At 41.4% G+C, this 20,887-nt stretch overlaps 1 protein-coding gene across 7 annotated transcripts in view; it reads right to left on the bottom strand.

Moving 5' to 3' along the window:
- Window positions 1-713: 713 nt before the first annotated feature.
- CDC16 (cell division cycle 16) overlaps window positions 714-20,887 on the bottom strand; it is a 38,060-nt gene continuing 17,886 nt past the window's right edge. For 3 of the 7 annotated variants that reach the window (XM_004054784.4, XM_019039833.4, XM_055360287.2), the window contains exons 13-18: window positions 16,202-16,354; window positions 14,034-14,097; window positions 11,483-11,544; window positions 10,417-10,552; window positions 8,192-8,282; window positions 714-1,205 (exon numbers count right to left, since the gene is read on the bottom strand). In XM_004054784.4, coding sequence (XP_004054832.1) covers window positions 946-1,205; window positions 8,192-8,282; window positions 10,417-10,552; window positions 11,483-11,544; window positions 14,034-14,097; window positions 16,202-16,354 — 766 coding nt within the window. In that variant the 3' untranslated portion in view covers window positions 714-945. Of the gene's footprint in view, window positions 1,206-7,494; window positions 7,617-8,191; window positions 8,283-10,416; window positions 10,553-11,482; window positions 11,545-14,033; window positions 14,098-16,201; window positions 16,355-20,887 lie in introns of those variants that run through there. The other 4 variants (XM_019039832.3, XM_019039834.3, XM_055360286.2 and 1 more) reach the window with 2 other exon arrangements.

The raw sequence follows: 20,887 nt of genomic DNA, 5'->3' as shown, positions 1-20,887 counted from the left end.
TCCCCAAGGCATGCCTGTAGGTAAACATGAGTCCATACTGATAAATGATCGAATAAACAGGAGAGAAGAAACAAATCTTCAAGAAGAATAACATGCACAGATACTGCTCTCTCCAGGGGTTGGAGCTGAAACCTCCTCAACCCACAGAGTATGGAAAGGGAAAAACAGGAACTTGACAGTGGAGAAACCTGGCAGACACCACTGTGACCAGGTGGCCAAGGTCAGCACTGCCTGGGATAGGTCGTGTGGTGGTTACAACCACCCAGTAGGATGTGATGAGAAAGGTGCTTGAGAAACACATCAAACAAACTCCCAATTGAGGGATATTCTACAGACTACCTGGCCAGTACTCCTCAAAACTGTCAAGGTCATGAGAAACAAGGGAAGTCTGAGAAACCGTCACAGGCAAGAGAACGCAAAGGAGATGGGATGACTAAATGCAGTATGTGCCTGGATGGGACTCTGGGACAGAAAACAGACATTACGGAAAAACTGGTGAAATCCAAATCAAGGCTGGATTTTAGTGAACGGACACTAACAATGTTGGTTTCTTAGTCATGACAAATGTACCATGGGAAGAGAAGAGGTTACCAATGGGGGAAACTAGCTGAGGGGCACATATAAGCTCTCTGTACTATCTCTGCCATTTTTCTGTAAATCAAAAATTAGTCCAAAATAAAAGTTTATTGAAAAAGAAAAAAAAAGACATAACAGATGGTTTACCTTCTTTATTCCACTATGTATAACTATTTTGTAGGTTCAGAGAATCAGAACACATCTGTTGCAAAGGTGTGCGATCCAGTCTCTTAAGGCGGGTCTCTGTTCCTAAATGTAGAGATGCAGTTTGGAGTCACGTTAGGAAGTGGGTCATTCTTAAGCCATGGAGAGGATGTGAAGGAATACTAACCTACACTGGGACAGTGGGACCAGGACCACTGACTGGAGTCACGTGCTGTGGTCTGACATAGATGTCTCTAACATCATGTCACTTTCATTCATTTCAATTTCAAAGGTTTCTTCCAAGGAAGGTCTGGAATCTGGAGTTTTCCTTGAGGTTTCCAATGGCGTAAGCCCCGTTTCTTCTGCAGTCTGTTTTTCTACTTCAAATTCCCTGAAATCCCACGGAGGTGAAATAATGTTTTTTAGTGTCTTCATTGTATGCACATCAAAGTCATAACATTTTAATTTGTCTTTAATGTCTGCTCCTAAAAAGAAATACTATAATTAGAATAAAATAAGAAATTCCATCATTTATCATTTCTATCGTTATATAACACCATCTCTATCATTTAAGTCAGATTATACTATTTAGAATAAAATACAAAACTCCATCATTTATCATTTCCATCATTATACACCATCTCTATCATTTAAGTCAAATTATACTTTTAAGAGCACAAGTTGAGAGCAAAAGGAAAACAACATTCCAATCTTCTTTTTCATTTGTTTTCCACCATTTGCAAAGGAAGTGTCAGAAGACTTTCAGAAGCACATGCAGTTGCAGCTCCAGTGTTTCAACAGTTGCCCTATTTCCAAGGCCTCCTAAATACGTATGAGGCCTGTGGACAACTTTCTCCTCAGCTGTTACAGATAAGAACTGCACTGTGTGGCCAGGCGCGGTGGTTCACACCTGTAATCCCAGCACTTTGGGAGGCCGAGGCGGGCAGATCACAAGGTCAGGAGATCGAGACCATCCTGGCTAACACGGTGAAACCCAGTCTCTACTAAAAAAAAAAAAAAAAATACAAAAAAATTAGCCGGGCATGGTGGCGGGTGCCTGTAGTCCCAGCTACTCAGGAGGCTGAGGCAGGAGAATGGCATGAACCCAGGAGGTGGAGCTTGCAGTGAGCCGAGATTGTGCCACTGCACTCCAGCCTGGGCAACAGAGTGAGATTCCATCTCAAAAAAAAAGAACTGTGCTGTGCCCACTGGGTATAGTCACCAATCTTATGCATAAAAAAGCCACGATGAAATAAAATCCATTTCCCATACATTAAAACCTTAAGGGTAATATAGATTTGAACAGATCTGAACAGATGTATTAGGTACAATCATTCGACATAAACAAAATGAGTTTTACACAGTTCAAACCAATAGCTTTCAGGAATAGGTAGTTTGGCAGATAATGACATGCAAACTTTCTAAAAATAAAAATGACATGAATGGTAAATCTCGGCCGGGCGCGGTGGCTCACGCCTGTAATCCCAGCACTTTGGGAGGCCGAGGCGGGCGGATCACGAGGTCAGGAGATTGAGACCATCCTGGCTAACGCAGTGAAACCCCGTCTCTACTAAAAATACAAAAAATTAGCCGGGCGTAGTGGCGGGCACCTGTAGTCCCAGCTACTTGGGAGGCTGAGGCAGGAGAATGGCGTGAACCTGGGAGGCAGAGCTTGCAGTGAGCCAGGATTGCACCACTGCACTCCAGCCCGGGTGACAGAGAGAGACTGTGTCTCAAAAAAAAAAAAAAAAAAAAGGTAAATCTCTTCTGCGAGGTCAAGGAGACATCCCTCTGACTCATTATCAACTCTCCAGCCTTTATTTAGCTTCCTATGAACTTCCCACCCTTGAACAAATGAGGAAACTAAGGCTCAGACTTGCCTTTCTTGCCACAGGGCTACCGAGGGGCAGAGCTGAGGCTTCAACCTAGCATCTCTCAGAAACCAGAGCTTAAATTTGTTTTTTAAAATTGAGCTAAAACCAAGAGTCAAGTGTGAATCCCCTTAAGCACATGGCTGAATGAACCCTATGTACATGCATCCCAGATGACTACCGCCAGAATGGCACAGAACACGTGCAGCTCCTTAAGACCACCCTGTGCCCACTCCTGGTCAATACTGTCAGCTTTCCCAAGCCTGAGATAAGCACTTCTTGGACTTTTCTATCGCTACCAATTAGTTTTGTTCATTACTAATTGACATGGTTTGGATCTGTGTCCCACCAAATCTCAGGGTAAACTGTAATCCTCAGTGTTGGAGGTGGGGCCTGGTAGGAGGTGACTGGATCATGGGGGTGGTTTCTCCTGAATGGTTTAGTACCATCCTCTTGGTGCTGTTCTCGTGATAGTGAGTTCTGGTTGTTTAAAGTGTGTAGCACCTCCTCCCTTTCTCAATCCCTCCTGTTCCAGATATGTCAAGTGCTGGCTCCCCACTTAGCCTTCTGCCATGATTTCAGGTTTCCTGAGGCCTCCCCGGAAGCCAAGCAGATGCCAGCGTCATACTTCCTATATAGCCTGCAGAACTGTGAGCCAATTACATTTCTTTTCTTATAAATTACCCAGGCTCAGGTATTTCTTTACAGCAATGCGAGAATGAACTAATACACTAATCTTCCTATAAATGGAAGTAATTAGTACATATTCATATTTTTGTCAAAAATCTGTGAAATTTGTTGGGTGTGGTGGCTCACACCTATAATCCCAGCACTTTGGGAGACTGAGGCGGGCGGATCACCCGAGGTCAGGAGTTCGAGACCAGCCTGGCCAACATGGTGAAACCCCATCTCTACTAAAAATACAAAAAATTAGCTAGGTGTGGTGGCATGCGCCTGTAATCCCAGCTACTCAGGAGGTTGAGGCAGGAGAATTGCTTGAACCCAGGAGGCAGAGGTTGCAGTAAGCCGAGATGGCGCCCCTGCACTCCAGCCTGGGTGACTGAGTGAAACTCCATCTCAGAAAAAATAGTAATAATAAAAAATAAAAAAATCTGTGAAACTGATGCATGTTTCTAAATGATTCAGTAGTCTTTCAAATAATATAGTATTCTATTGCATGAACATACCACAATTTATTTCTCCTCTCTCCTATTGGTGGAGGTTTGAGTCATTTCCAGTTAGGTGCTGTAATGAATAAAGCTATGAATACTCTTGTTTGTGACCTTTAGTGGACAGAAGCACTTGCTTCCATTGGGCTCATACCTGGGAGTAGAACTGCTACATCACAAAATCAGTATGGTCAATCATCACCCTAATACCCACCCCAATGAATCACACCTCCCAGCACCCTCACCCTGGTACAGCCACCTCACCCTGGTACAGCCCCCTCCCACACTGACTCTGAGCTTATGAGACTTGTACTGATGGAACAGAACGTGACGGAAGTGATGTTGTGCAACTCTGAATTTTCAAGAGCTCCTGAACTGTGGTTCTTGTCCTTTAGAACCCTGAGAACATCGTGCTACAACGAAACCTAAGATGAAAGCCCCACAGAGAGAGACTCAGCACCCAAGCTGAGCTCCCTACTGGAGAATGGTACCATTTTAGACCATCTACCCAGTGAAGTATCTGCTGACCACAGCTGCATGAGTAAACCTAGGCAAAACCCACAAATGGGTCACTCAACCCACAGAATTGTAAAAATAACACGTTGTTGGTTGAGGTTTTGGAGTGGTTAGGCAGCAATAGAGAGCTGATATAATAGGCTTAACTTTATTGTGATGTTAAGCAGTTTTCCAAACAGGCTTTACCCTTTTATAACCCACCAGCAGTTAATCTATGAGAGTTCCAGTTGCTCCACATCACACCAACACCACATCCTGTACTTTCAGCCATTCTGGTGGGTGTGTACTGGTTTCTCACTAAGGTTTTATTTATTATTATTACTTTTTTGAGACAGGGTTTTCACTCTGCTGCTTAGGCTGGAGTGCAGTGGCGTGATCGCTGCAGCTTTGATCTCCTGGGCTCCAGTAATCCTCCTGCCTCAGCCCCGAGTAGCTGGCACTAGAGGCACACACCACCATCATTATGGTTTTAATTTCATTTCCCTGAGGGCCTTTATTTGCTTCTTAACTGAGGCAGAATAGGGTCTAAAGACAGGGAGCCTTCACTTCAGCCTCTGATTGGTCACAGTCTTCATTTGCATAGGGTGTAACTTCACTTCAGCCTCCGATCCGCCACAGACCAATCCTTCATTTGCATAGGATGTAACCAACACGAAACCCCTAAGGGTACTTAAACCCCAACTGGGGCTCATCAGCTGCTTGCTCAAGCCCCTCTCACTCTGTGGAGTGTACTTTCACTTCAGTACACCTATGCTTTTGTGTTCCATTGCTTTGTTTTGTTCAATCTTTGTTCACCATGCCAAGAACCTGGACGACTTGTAGTGAAGACCTTCCACACCAGTAACATATTTTGGTGAGCCAGTCGGGAGGTAAGCCCAAATTTTGGGATTTATTTTTCATTTCTTTTTCCCTTTTCCCTCTCTAGAGAGCCTTCATTTGCAGGCATGAGCTGGAGCTATCTCCGTATGGGGATCCCTCTGCTCTACACAGGGGAACTCCCTGCCTTTCCCTTTTCCAACTCGGGACCCTCGGTGGACAGCATCTAGGAACAGAGGCAACTGCAGGTCTCTGGCTGGGGACACTCTGGTGACAGTGAAAGGTTTCCGTGTGGAAGCCTGACCACCACTGCCCAGTTTGGGTGAGGGACCTGAGTCTTTTTCTTGTTTTCAGTCTTTCAGTGGCCATTTCCTACCTAATTGCTCCTTGGTAACTGAGGGCAACCGGCTGGGGCCACACTCTGGTGTTACCTAAATTTCCTGAGGCTCTCCTTGGAGGAATGAGAGCGTAACTAAGGCAGTAAACTATGATAAAGTAAGGGAGGTTACACAGGACAAGGAGAAAAATCCAGCCATGTTTCATGGCAGGCTGGAGGAGGACTTTAAAAATACACCAATCTGGACCCTTCCTCTCCCAAAGGCAGTGTTGAGCCCTCTTTTATTCCTAGTATTACTACTTTTGGTATGAACTTTCCTTTTTAGTGATTACTCTATCTAGAAGTTTATACATTTTAGTGACTGCTTTAAAGAAACAACCTATATTGTATCATTTTCAAGCCCACAGAAATGTATATGGCATATAATTTTGACATTTTCAATTATTTTTAAGGTTTTAAGCATGTAAAATACTGTTAATATGTGTAAGAATATGCATAAGTACCAATACGTAGCACTTTTTTTTTTTGTTTTGAGATTGGCTCTGTCACCCAGGCTGGAGTGCGGTGGCACAATCTTGGCTCACTGCAACCTCTGCCTCCCGGGTTCAAGTGATTCTCCTGCCTCAGCCTCCCGAGTAGCTGGGACTACAGGCGTCTGCCACTATGCCTGGCCAGTTTTTTTTGTATTGTTTTGTTTTTTAGTAAGGGCAGGGTTTCACCATGTTGACCAGGTTGGTCTTGAACTCCTGACCTCAGGTGATCTGCCTGCCTTGGCCTCCCAAAGTGCTGGGATTACAGGCGTGGGCCACCACGCCCGGCCTAGATAGCTTCTTTTGAAGAGATATTCTCTAAATTTTCATCCAGAGTAGATTCACTGCAGTTTCTTAAGTGTGTTTCTCAATACATTGCCTGAATGTTTTAAAGCATATAGAAATGTGAATACTGTTTAACCTCATGTATTCCTTTGTCTATAGATTAATATTTCTAAGGATTAAAGACATCACAGCCCCCTGTAAGATTCAGTAATATTGGCCAGGCATGGTGGCTCACGCCTGTAATCCCAGCACTTTGGGAGGCCGAGGAGGGTGGATCACAAGGTCAGGAGATCGAGACCATCCTGGCGAACACTGTGAAACCCCATCACTACTAAAAATACAAAAAAATTAGCTGGGCGTGGTGATGGGTGCCTGCAGTCCCAGCTACTCAGGAGGCTGAGGCAGGAGAATGGCATGAACCCTGGTGAGGGGCAGCTTGCAGTGAGCAGAGATCCTGCCACTGCACTCCACCCTGGGCGACAGAGCGAGACTCCGTCTCAAAAAAAAAAAAGATTCAGTAATATTAATAAAACTTGAGATATATAGGATTAGAACCCAACACATGCAGAGAAAAACTGTTTATACTGCTGTAGAGCAGGAAACGAAACCCAGGTTCTAAGGGGGCAGGGAAACTGTTTGCTAGGTGTGCCATGAGCTACCACACAAGTGCATCAGTGACTGGGCATAGAGCAGGCACAATTACAGGATGGTTAAGAGAGTGAGCTGTGGAGCCTATGGGAACATGCATTTTTAAACTGTGATGTGCCTCAGTTTATCCAGCTTTACAATTGGTATTACTCATTTTTTGTTTTTCTTCTCAGTTGGCTGGATTATTTCCCCAGTCTGTCTTCTCGCCACTCTGGATGTCCACATGAGAGGACCCAAGGTAATTTCTGACAGCCTCGGGCTCCTTGGGAAAACCAGAGGGTGCCACAGACCCCGTTTTAGGAGAAACCTCTGTTTTCCTCAGGGAACCCCAAGACACATAAGCAGACAGATCCCTCTCAAAATCTAAGGCTCTGCTCTGTTTTGTATCATTACCTGATCTTTTTGACTTTGGGGGAAATTACATCAGAAATTACTTTAGTAGGGGCTGGGCGCAGTGGCTCATGCCTGTTATCCCAGCACTTTGAGAGGCTGAGGCAGGCGGATCACCTGAGGTCAGGAGTTCAAGACCAGTCTGGCCTGAACATGGAGAAGACCAGTCTCTACTAAAAATACAAAATTAGCTGGGCGTGGTAGCACATGCCTGTAATCCCAGCTACTCAGGAGGCTGAGGTAGGAGAATAGCTTGAACCCGGGAGGCAGGGGTTGCGGTGGGCCGAGGTTGCGCCATTGCACTCCAGCCTGGGCAACAAGAGCGAAACTCCATCTCAAAAAAAAAAAAAAAATTACTTTAGTAGGAACGGGAGTTAGCAAGCTTGCAACTTTCCTATCCTAGATCTCAATAACCTCACCACATCCTCCTTATCACATAATGTTTATAACTAAACGAGTGCCCAAGTACAGCAATTCCATCCAAACTTATACTATTGCTTATTCACTGTTATTTCTATTGAAATGTAAAGATTTATATTGTTATACCCTGCATTATAAAATAATGACAGAGCCTCTTCAATTGTTTATCAGAAAAATGTTGCTAAGATTTCTTTTCCCATTATAGAAACAGATGAGTCCTTCTATAACAAAGTGCTTTACACATATTCTATAGTGGTATTTTGCACTTAGCAAGTATTCAGCTTTAAACTGAACGCACCCTTGGTGAGTCACTAACTCCCCCACAGCATTGTTCTAATAAAATAAATGGAGTTTCTTGTTTTTAATGCAGCACGAATGGTTAGAAAGATAAACTTGGAACCTCAGATGAGAATATGTGAAACATAAACAGAGACATATGACAACCTAAAAAATGGAGTACAATACCAATAAGAATAATGATTATCTTACCGATATAAGCTTCAGAATCACCAATGTACATTTCGATGCAATGACCAAGCATCGTAACAGAAAATGTATCATCTCGCCTAAGACCAAGGGCCTGCCATAAAAGATTCAGCATGGTTATTAAAAGAAAACATGTTTCCTTCTCTTACCACACTGATTCATTTCAAAATATTCCAGGGCATCCAGGGTGGGGGAAGTGGCCAGACATAGCTACATGACTGGCCATGAGCCAATGATTGTTAAAGTTGGTTATGGGTCATGGAGGTTCATCACACTATTCTATTTTCTTACGCTGGAAATCTACCCCAAAAAAAGATTTTTTAAAAAGTTCTATCTCGACTGGGCGCAGTGGCTCATGCCTGTAATCCCAGCACTTTGGGAGGCCTAGACGGGTAGATCACCTGGGCTCAGGAGTTCGAGACCAGCCTCACCAAAACATGGTGAAACCCCGTCTCTAATAAAAAATACAAAAATTAGGCAGGCATGGTAGCAGGTGCCTGTAATCCTAGATACTCTGGAGGCTGAGGCAGGAAAACTGCTGGGAGGTGGAGGTTGCAGTGAGCCGAGATCGTACCACTGCACTCTAGCCTAGGCGACAAAGCAAAATACTATCTCAAAAGAAAAAAAAGAAGTTCTATCTCCATACAGAGTTCTCTGAGCCTTCTGTATTTTTTTCCTTTTTTTTTGAGACAGAGTCTCGCTCGGTCACCAGGCTGGAGTGCAGTGGTGCGATCTCAGCTCACTGCAACCTCCGCCTCCCGGGTTCAAGCAAGTCTCCTACCTCAGCCTGGGACTGGGCGCAGGGCTAGTAGCTGGGACTACAGGCATGTGCTACCATGCCCAGCTAATTTTTCTATTTTTAGTAGAGACGGGGTTTCACCATATTGGTCAGGATGGTCTCGATCTCTTGACCTCATGATCCGCCCACCTCGGCCTCCCAAAGTGCTGGGATTACAGGCGTGAGCCACCGTGCCCAGCTGAGCCTTCTGTATTAATCAGATCTCAGAAGAAAGGTAAATTATACAATACTCAAATATACATATTTAAAAGATCATACAGGACTAGAAAATGTGCTTAGTCCAAACATCTGACAAGCTCAGTGTTCTGGTGACCATCATGGTACCTTCATGACTTCATCTAACCTCAAAATCTCTAATGAACTCTTGAAAATCAGTTACGAAGCACTCATGAGTTTATCTTTGATAAATTTTCTCATATTTTATCTCTTTCTCCAAATACCATTAGTTCACTGATTCTAAGACCCACATTTTCTCAAATTCGAACATTGCTTCCCTTTTACCTGTGGTTTCCTATTATTGCCATCCACCAGCCACCACTGTGATATGGGTAACCTGCCTGAGCAGCGTGAACTTGGTGGTTATGTTGGCGGCACAGACTAGATCACAAACCATGCGAGGAACGCTTAAACAGATGCGGGAATTGTGGTTTTCTAAAAACCTTCTGTTGACACTTTAGCAGACTGAGAGGGACGAGAGAGAGAGAGTTGGAAAGCAGGTGTCTGTAGCTGGGAGGAAACCCAGAGTCAGGAACTGGGTGTGTGTGCTAGCACCAGGGCACTATTTTGAGAAAACACAGATACTGGCCCTCTGGGCTGAATATTGTAACCATTTATTTCACCTATATGTACATTTCTATGTATGTACTAGAGTAATACAAATCTGCCTAAATATGTTCAAGAATATTTTCTCTAAGTATAAAAAAATTAAGTGCTGGGAAAAAATTATGTTAAAGTTTAATTGGCAGCACTTTTTTCTTTGTGGTCATCCTGCTTACTCATGGTGTCTTAAATTTGATGGAATATGGTACATGGATTAACGAAAGGTTCTTTCCTTGTGATGACTGCAGAGACTGTTTTGTTCATTTACTAATGTGATCTAAGGGGACAGTCATGAACAGAAAGACTGCGAGTTCCCAAAGGGGCTACTGTGGACAGATAACCCCGTGCTCAGCACTCAGATCACTGGTGAGTGCCACTGGGCACCTGCGCACCTCACTGCAAACACTAAGGACAGGATTCATGTTTGTTTCTAATTTGATGAATACTGTACAACACCCACATGCTTTTCTCTGCAAAGAAAAGAATAACACGTAAGGTTGCCTAAAGATTATTAAAATAGTAAGTAAATATTACCTAGAAAAAATATTTTCAAAAAAGGAAGTGGTCAATGTTAACCAGACTTAAAATGAGGTACAAAGAAAAGACATACTGTGTGGAAGTAGTCCACAGCATTTTCAAAGTTGCCCATCAGACTGTGGATATATCCAATAGCAGAGTAGGTGGATGCGTTCTGAGGAATCAACACCAGTGCCTGACGGTGGTAATCCAAGGCCTCAGCATACTTTCTGTGGGAGAGAACACAATTATTGGCTACAGTAAAAGCACTAAATTCCTAAGTCTAAGATGAGCATCCATCCATATCAGCACCCAAGAAACACTGTCTCAATGAGAACAGCAGTCTAGACTGGTGAATGCCCTCCACACCTACTCCCATGCATCTCAATATGCCCTCTAAATGCATCTTCCAGGCCCGCTCCCTCCGCCGGCCAAGGGCACTCCTGCAGGGATGTCTGCTGTATTCCTTTTGATGTTCAGTGGGACACTGCAACCAGAACCTAATCCATGCCTCCTGACTGTGCCCTTACCACACACCACCCTCTTAGGTGACAGTCAGTGTCCCATATCAGGGGTAGATAAAAGCAGTCAAGGAGTATCGCTTTAAGGTCCAAAAGATTTACTTAGAAAAGTGCTCCTTAAAGGTCTCTGGAATACTTGACTTGTAAAGTCTTTTGTGAAAAAAATGTTTTATGCTCAATTAAACTTTGGAAAATGCTATAAGTTCGTAATACATAGTAAAGACTCAAAGAAATCCTGCAATAGAAATACTTGTTAAATCTTGAATAACCTAAAATTGCCCAGACATATTTAACCAAAAAACCCATTTTTCAACTGTCGCCTGTTTATCACACCACAAAACCTCTAGCAGAAAACAGACTATGGATAGGATTTTAATTACATCCTACTGTCCTAATTCTTCTGAATTAATTTTGAACACTAAATTTTCATATAAAAAAGTAAAATTCTCAATGTGTTTCTAAAATAAAATTACACCAACACAGATAAATAATAAAAACTGATTTGATGCTGATTATATCTGAGCAGCCAAGTACAAGAAAGCTGGTTGATCTCATGAAATAAGAATATGACAAAGTATTCAAAATTAAGTAAACTTTGAGTCACAAAGTATATTTCTGAAAATGCTCTACTTCACTTACTTAAGTTTTCTGCAGACATGCCCCAAGTTGTTCAACAAAGGTTCCCATTTGTCAACTGTTACCTAAAACATAGCAACATCAAGCCCACGAGTTATATATGTCACTATTCAGCCTGATTTGTTTGCACTGAATTATTTCACGCCTTGCAAGCTGGACTCTCTCCCAGTGTGTGCCTCCAGCACACCACAAGGCCAGGGTAACTGCTGTTTTACCTATCTCCCTTTCTTTCCTACTAGGAGACTTCCTGAGGACTCTGTTATCATTAGGACAAGTTTATCCAAGAGCCTATCCCTGCTGGAGTTCAAATGAGTATCTGCAACTCAGAGCTTTCCCTCAAACACCAGACCTCTCTATCCATCTGCCTGCTAAATACTTCTGCTTGTGAATGTTACAAGCACTTTAAGTTCAGTGCAACACACACCACACCCATCTCTCTCTGGCCATCCCAGCCCCTGACCTCACTGCTTCTGAGTGCCCCTCCAGTCAGTGAATGGCACCCCCACCCCCCCTGACCCTTCCATGAAGCACACCAGGGCTGGTTCCTTCTCATTGCTAGGCATAACTCCAACCTATTTAGTCCTCACCTTCCTCATTAACAGAGTCAACTCTGGGCCCCAGTCATAAAAGTCTGACCCAGTTGTTTCCTTCTTAAATCCCTTTTGTTTTCCCACTCTCCTCAGGATAAGGCACAAACTCTTTCATTCTGGGCCTTTAGTGACCCACACTTAACCCTCCCGACCCACTCCTTGACATTCTCTGTGAACTCAAAATCCAAGCCATAATGAATTAGCTCCAATTTTTGCAAACACTGGAATACCCTTGCCCTAATTTTTGCCTAGCTGATGTCTGATGACTTTCAGGACTGAGGTGTATGCAAAAGGCTCATTTCTGGGTGAACTGCCTCTCTCTGTGGGCACCCTTAGTTCCTCAATTGCACCGTATTTTCACTGTCAATTTACGTACCTACATTCGCCAGTTGATCTGAGGTCAGGAAATAGTAAACTCATTCCCCTTTGCATCCCAAGGCCTAGCTCAGAGCCTATGGCATGGCTGACACTCATTAAATATATGTCCACTAAATGAATGAACAGACCTGAGCCACAGATTCTCTAACTCTGTTGAGACCAGTTCTAGGAGGCACAGCCCATGTGAATGAAAAACAAATCATTTAATGACTCTTAGGCATGACTGTTTCTCTTTGACATTTGCTGCAGTTTCTGATAAAGTCAATATTTTCCCCCTCTTCGTATAACTTTTTAATGGGCATTTTGACATTTCAATAGTGTTGTGCTTTCATACTTAAAACCATTAAGTTTCTGTAAGACTCTAAATTTAGTGCCCCTTAATCATCAAAGAATACAGGTTCAACTTAAGTATGGTTTAGGAAAGTGCTTCTCAAAACTTTTCTGTGCATGATAATCCCCTGGGCATCACGCTAAAACTGCAGATTTTGATTCAGTTGGTCTGAGATTCTGCACTTCTAGCAGGCTTCTAGGTGATGCTGATGCTGCTGAGCCCGTCTGGGGCGTAAGGCAGTCACTTCTTAGAAAACTGACAAGGTGGCAAGTGGCAATCCCCTATTAACAAAACACTTGGATTATCCAGAACTACCCAAGACTATGCGACAGAGGCACCTGCTTTATATACACACATGTGCAAACACAGAAATAGTGTTTATAAGTTCAGATGACACGAGAGACCAAAGTAAACAAAGCTGTGTCTATGGGGACAGGCAGATCACTTGGCAGGGAGGCAAAGCTTTGTCTGTAACAGCAGAGAGAGCTAACAGCCAAGGGAGAAGAAAACTGTGGGCAGGTGTGCACAAACAGTAACAGCAGGAAGCTGAGAAGTGAAAATCAGAATAGAATGAAACAAAACAGGCACGAATGAAACAGAAGAGCATCATGCAAATCTCTTACTATGCAAGTTTATGGTATCTAAAACTGTTACTACTTTTAAGTAATATCAGTATATACACATCCTTGATAATTGTTAGGTTAACTCATAAGCACCAAATTCATGGGATCGTTCATACAACAGAAGCAGTCAAATATTTTAAAATGGAAAGGCCCAAATACACACTCAGTATGCAGTAACAGCAACAAAAGATGTGAATTTCAGTAATACCTATCTTATCCCTATCCTTTCAGAAGTGGGACCTGCTGCTGTACTTTATTTACCCTTCAGTCAAAGAAGCTCTCTGAAGTTCTAGAGGAATATTACATCTGACACTACAGTGCCCAATTGTTTCCGCGACCCAATGACTATTCCTAGCTTCAAATAATCATCCAATCTATTCTAATGCCTCTCACGTTTCAAAGCTAGAGCCCATTTAAGAAGCAAACGCCAACACTTGCCCTCTTAGGGAAAAAACTCATTTCTTACCATGTGGTAAAACAGTTAACTGACAATGCAAACATTAACAGCCGCTTGTTATGAAAATATCAGGTTACTATCTTCGAAGGCAAGAGATTTCTGTGTTGTTTTCCTCATTTAACAGTAAACACTCAGGGGTGTATATGTGTATATTTACAGGTACTACAAAGAATACCTCATTCCCAATTGCTTTAATTTTTTCCAAAGCATCAAGAAACCATTTTTCGGCTGTTTTCCATCTAAAATGAAAGGAAAAAAGGTTGCAGATTATTTGAAATTAGCAAATATAAACTTTAAAAAAATTTTTGATTACCTTTCTAGTAGTACTAAAATGCAATGGGGTAAACTGCTGGAAATAATTATAAAAATTCAAAGTTAAGTCACAAATGATTAATTTTATGGCATTAATATCAAGAGTTCAAGATTTCAAGATTCTGGGAGATACAGTATTTATATTCCTTTCTTTTTTTTTTTTTAAAAGAGTCTCACTCTGTCACCTAGGCTGGAGTGCAGTGGTGCGATCTCAGCTCACTGCAGCCTCTGCCTCCCGGGTTTAAGTGATTCTTGTGCCTCAGCCTCCTGACACAGCTGGGATTACAGGTGTACAACACCATCCCTGGCTAATTTCTGTATTTTTAGTAGAGATGGGGTTTCGCCATGTTGCACATGCTGGTCTCAAACTCCTGGCCTCAAGCAATATGCCCATCTCGGCCTCCCAAAGTGCTGGGATTACAGACGTGAGCCACCACACCCAACCACAGTATTTATGTTCTATAAAGTCACTGTGTACACTGAGTTAGCAAATATTGAACCGCGGCTCCCAGGGGAAATATAGTTAGATTCCTGCAATTCTCTGGTCACATTTTCTCTAATTGATCAATGCGTAACCTTGTTTTATGTGTGTTTCTATTTAAAGACGTCTTATTTGATACATATTGTTGATTCATCAATATTGAAGTCAGGGCCAGCAGCAGTATAAATACTGATGCCTGCTTGAATGAAGCTTCTCTAATACATGTGTTTCCTCTGTAACACAAAAGTGTTACCACAATGAACACTAGATAGCATTTCACTAAGCTTGGGGATTATTTCAAAACAGTGAAATCATCAACAAAAAGCACAAAAATGTGAAAACTGTGGCACTAAATAGACCACAAAAAGTACACTGGTTTATAGTTGAACTGGGAAAAAAGGCAGAGCGTTGCCTTCTTAGACTCCAGCTGGAAGTGTGTGTGCCAGGAGACCCAGCTTTCTCCCAGCCCTGGGCATGTCTGCCAATGGCTCAGAAAGCACCTCAGGAACTGATTTGGCAGTTACAAATAAATTTTAGTGAGTAGGCAAATTCGCAAATACTGATGATTACTGTATTGTATTAAAAGATTACTATTTATTTTAAAGCTTCAAACTTTTAAAAAATACCTAGATAACCCATTTTTTAGAACACATACATGCTATAAATAACACTGTAGTAGTATTAATACTAATTTACAGCCGGGCGTGGAGGCTCACACCTGTAATCCCAGCACTTTGGGAGGCTGAGGCAGGCGGATCACCAGGTCAGGAGTTCGAGACCAGCCTGACCAACATGATGAAACCCCGTCTCTACTAAAAATACAAAAATTAGCCGGGCGTGGTGGTGGGCATCTGTAATCCCAGCTACTCAGGAGTCTGAGGCAGGAGAATCGCTTGAACCTGGGAGGCAGAGAATGCAGTGAGCTGAGAATGCGCCACTGCACTCTAGCCTGGGCGACACAGCGAGACTCCATTTCAAAAAAACAAAAACAAAAACAAAAAAAACCTAAAACTAATTTACCATTTTAAAATTTGTATATCATGAAATGCAAAGGATTACAGACATTTTTCTCTTTGAGTATAACACCAAATCACTTATTCTACAAATATCCTAGAGTACAGTAAAGCCTCCACTGACCAGGAATTAAATTTTCTGACTTACTAGTAACTAAATAGAAAACACTTTTGTTTCAAAAACCATGTCAAATCCTTCTCAAATACGTAAATTCAACTCCTTATCAACAGAGAGATAACTAAGGATTCCACAGTGCCCCCAGCCACACTGTGGGGTATGTGTAATCTGAACTGTCCAGTCATGTAAGAAAACAAGTGGTAGCTCAGATCAAAAAAAGACCAAAACCTGGGTTTAGAATTTTTAAGGAAATCCAAGATAACAGTTTCTCTCTTTTTTTTCTATCTCCTTCTCCTAAAATAGAACATTTAAAAGTACAAATCTACTGAAGAGTCGCTTTGGTCAGTGAACTCTAGTGATCACCTACTCTATTTACCATCACTAGTTAACAGAAGGGTTTCTGGTCTTCCAGTACTTACTCTCCATTCTGAAATGCAACCACGCCGACCTCATGCATAACAAAAGGATCTTCCGGTGCGATGCTCAGAGCTTGGCTGAAGAACCTTTCAGCTAGTTTTGAGTTATTGGTCAAACCATATTCTAATCCAATATACAGCATAGGCAAATGACACCTAAAAAATTGGAAAATTTCACATATTCAACACCAAAAACTGTGATTTAGCAGAAATTAATCTGTCAACTTCAAATCCTGTCTGCAAAATAATTTAAAGGTAGCTAAAACACAGCATTTACTTTTTTCTAACTCTTAATTTACAAATATTTAATGAATGCCTAACGCGCTTTGGACTAATCAGCTGCCACTTCTAGAATCTATCTGCAACTTATTTACCTTTAATTTTCATTATTATTCCACAGTAAAAAAACAAAAACTCTCTAAAGCAAAAGGGCAGGTCTCTGTGGTGCTGTCTTCCTCCTTGATGCTAATGTCATGCCCCAGCCGACACTGGTCTTCCTCTTATTTACTCACCGCCATTTATCCTTCAAGATTGGGTTCAAGTTCTACTTCCCTTTATGAAGCTACCTCTGACTTTCCTAACATAAATGCTCTCCCTTCTGTGAATTCCCATTATAATCAGTTCTATGCAGAAGAGTTATGAATAATGCCCTGTGTATTGATTCAATTTTCCCACCTTCTGAGACAGTTCTAGGCAGAGTCAGAACTACTTTTTAATTGAATTTTCACCTGTTCACACAATTGGATCAATGATTGCATTAAAGCAAGTGTAATAAGACAATCTTTCCTTGATGATGATCTCGGAACATCAATAAATACTGATTGCTTGGTGTGTGCTTTGGTTCTAATCTAGAGTCATAACTCAAATTAAGATAATATCCTCTACAGAAGGTCATGACAAATTCTTTAAAAATATTTACACCTGGTAGAAGTACTTTCAAAATGGCAGCGTAAGGACTCCAAAAATCTATTCATCCATAGAAGCAACAAGAACACTGGCAAAAATTATCAAAACCAATTTTTTCAGAACTTTGGAAGGTAACCAAGCTCTTAAAACAATCTGAGGAGTGTATATTCAAGAAAAGATGGCTAAATCTCAGTAAGAACAACTTTGTGCTGCTTTAACTTGTCTTATTCCCATCTCCCTTTCCCTAGCTTTGCATTAACCTTAAAAACAAGCAGTCTCATAACAACAGCCGTTGTAAAGCCATTAGCCTAGCAGCCACTGGAGAAAGCAGAATTAATTTAGAGTTCCTCAAACACCCCACAGGGAACTGCTGCTATTTGACCTGTCTGGTAGCTCCTAAAAGAGCCCCCTGGGCTCATACCTGTAATCCCAGTACTCTGGGAGGCCAAGGTGAAAGGAATGCTTGAGCCCAGGAGTTTATGACAAGCCTGGGCACACAGTGAGACCCCATCTCTAAAAAGTAATAAAAAATCAGCCAAGTGTGGTGGTATGGGCTTGTAGTCCCAGACACTTGAGAGGCTGAGGCAGAAGAATCCCCTGAGCCCAGGAGTTTGAGAATGCAGTGAGCTGTGATGGTGCCACTGGGCAAGAGAGTGAGACTCTACGTACAGGTTGGGTATTCTTTATCAGAAATGCTTGAGACCAGAAGTGTCTGGGATTTCAGGTTTGTTTTTTTTTTTAACTTTGGAATTTATGCATCCCTATTCTGAAAATCCAAAATACTCCAGTGAGCAATTCTTTTGAGTGTCATGACAGTGCTCAAAAAGTTCTGGCTTCTGGAACATTTTGAACTTTGGATTTTCAGATTAGGGATACTCAATGTGCAATTATATTGTTGGGTCTATCATATACAGAAATGTAAGGTTTACCAATAACAGCGTAATAGGAAGCGGGTGACAGCAAAGCTGTATTACAGTAGGAAAGTAACACTGGATGGTAACTTGAACCCATAGGAACAAAGATAACTGAAAATTGTAAATAACAGGGTTAATATAACAAATGATATAAGTATATACACCTTCTTTCCTCACAGCTTCTTTGAAAAACAAAATTACATAAATAATAACAATGTATAATTGAGAAAATCTGTCATTAGTACATCTGCCCAGTAAGAAATACTAAAGGGAGTCCTTTATGCTAAAATAGAAGGATACTACATAGGAATTCAAATCCACATTGTTGCAGAAGAGTCAAACTCTAAGAACTTGAAGTGCAGGCTTCCAGGTAACAGGTAGATTTAAGATTTTTCTGATTGGTTGAAAGAGTTATTATCAACAGTAAGCAATGTCTGGGTTATGATAAGAGGTTGCAGAGACCAAATTTTATCATGCAGATGAAGCCTCCAGGTAGCAGGCTTCAGAGAGGATAGATGGTAAGTGTTTCTTCTTATCAGACTGAAGGTCCATTTGATGTTAATGCTGGAGGGTGTAAAGAGGCGTGTTGGACCCCCACTTCCCATCACGGCCTGAACCAGTCTTTCAGGTTAAATTTAGAGGGCCCTGGCCTAGAGGAGGAAGCCCATTTAGATGGTTGGGGAGAGTCTTCAAACTTTATTTTTGGTTTACAACACGAAGAAATGAGAGTCTGATAAAAATAGCTATATTGGTAATTATGAGACAGTATAAAATGTGCTTGTTTTTAACTCTTCTATCCGATTTAAAAGACAACAGAATAAATAATAATAACAGATCTGTGCTGATGGACTTATAATGTGTAAGATGTATTCTATATGACAATAACAGCACAAGGAGGCAAGAGGAAACAGCTATATCGGAGTAAGGTTTGGGCGTACTATTAAAATTAAATTGGTATTAATTCAAAGTAGGTCGTTTTAAATTAAGGTGCTAATTATAATCCTAAAGATAACCAACCTAAGAAAATAACTCAAAAAATATAGTATAATAAAAAAGGGGATTAAAATGGGACATTATAAAATATTTACTCAACACAAAAGAAGAAATACAGGAACAAAAGATGTGATGTATAGACAATAAAGAACAAAACGCCTGACATAAATCCTATCTTGTTAGTAATTAAACATAAATGGATCTAACTGTATGTTGTCAACAAGAGACATGCTTTAGATTCAAAACACAAGTTGAAATTAAAAGAATGAAAAAAACCACACCATATAAACAGTAACAAAAGAGAGCTGGTGTGCCTACAGTAACATCAGATGAAACAGACTTTATAAAAAAAGTATTATTAGAGATAATTAGTGATATTTTATAATGATAAAAGGCTCAATCCATCAAGAAAATACAATAATTATAAACATGTACACACCTAACAACGGAGACTCAGAATATATGAAGTGAAACGTGCCGGAATTGGAGGGAGAAATACACAATTCAACAATAAAATCTGGAGACTTTAATACCTCACTTGCAATAATGCAGAGAATAAATAAGTAGAAGATCAATGAGGAAAGAGAAGACTTCAACAACACTATAAAATCAGATGTAACAGGTATCTATGGAACACTCCACCCAACAAGAGCAGAATTCTCAAATAATCTGAACAATCTATAGAATGGCTCATAAAAAAGCCTCAATAATTTTTTTCTTTTTTTTTTTGAGATGGAGTCTCGCTCTGTCACCCAGGCTGGAGTGCAGTGGTGCGATCTCAGCTCATCGGAACCTCTGCCTCCAGGTTCAAGAGCTTCTCCTGCCTCAGCCTCCCGAGTAGCTGGGACTACAGGCGTGAGCCACCACACGCAGCTAATTTTTGTATTTTTAGCAGAGATGGGGTTTCACCATATTGGCCAGGCTGGTCTTGAACTCCTGACCTCAAGTGATCCACACCCCTCTGGCCTCCCAAAGTGCTGGGATTACAGGTGTGAGCCACTGCGCCCGGCCAGCCTCAATAAATTTAAAAGGACTAAAATCACACGAAGTATGTTCTCCAACTACAATGGAATTAAGTTAAAAAACAACAAAAGAAGAAAATTTGGGAAATTCATAAATATGTGGAAGTTAAATGTCAACATATTCTTAAATAACCAATGACTCAAAAAAGATATCATAAAGGACACGTAAAAATATTCATCCAGTTTCAAACATTTATCCAGACACAGACAAGTTAAGAAAATGCAGAGCTGCTCTGACAGATAAGTAAACTTGAAAGAAAAATAATGCTTATCTTGATGAGCTATCATGAGGTTTTTGAGACGTATCTCAACTGGTCACCCAGGCTGGATTGTGGTGGCACAGTGACAATCCTGCCTCAGTTTCCCGCATAGCTGGGATTACAGGCAGGCACCATCAAACCCAGCTAATTTTTAAATTTTTTTTTGTAAAGATAAGGTCTCACTATGTTGCCAGGGCTGGTATCAAACTCCTGGCCTCAAGCAATCCTCCCACCTCAGCCTCCCAAAGTGCTGGGATTACAGGTGTGAGCTACCACACCTAGCTTAATGTGAGAATTTAATGACAAAGTTTGTTAGATTTGGAAACACTGAAGGTATTGTGTCATTAATTATCATTGATTCTGATTCCCAGCTAGGAACTAATAACTATTCTGTTTCTGAGAACCCAAAATATCAAATAAAAATTACCAGACTGTAGCATATGCTCATAAAAACCAACTCATAGTGAATTATTGAGATTTTTTTTGGTAACAAATTATCATATTGATACATAGGGGAAATATGCAGATACTGGAGCTGAGCTTCAGAAGAGAACTGGAAAAGGTCTCACCCATCTTGGTGAACAGGATGGAGAG

Source organism: Gorilla gorilla, chromosome 14 (assembly GCF_029281585.2).
Source record: "Gorilla gorilla gorilla isolate KB3781 chromosome 14, NHGRI_mGorGor1-v2.1_pri, whole genome shotgun sequence".
NCBI lineage: Eukaryota > Metazoa > Chordata > Mammalia > Primates > Hominidae > Gorilla > Gorilla gorilla.
Note: the sequence above shows the minus strand (reverse complement) of the source record. Positions and strands in the feature narration are given on the sequence as shown.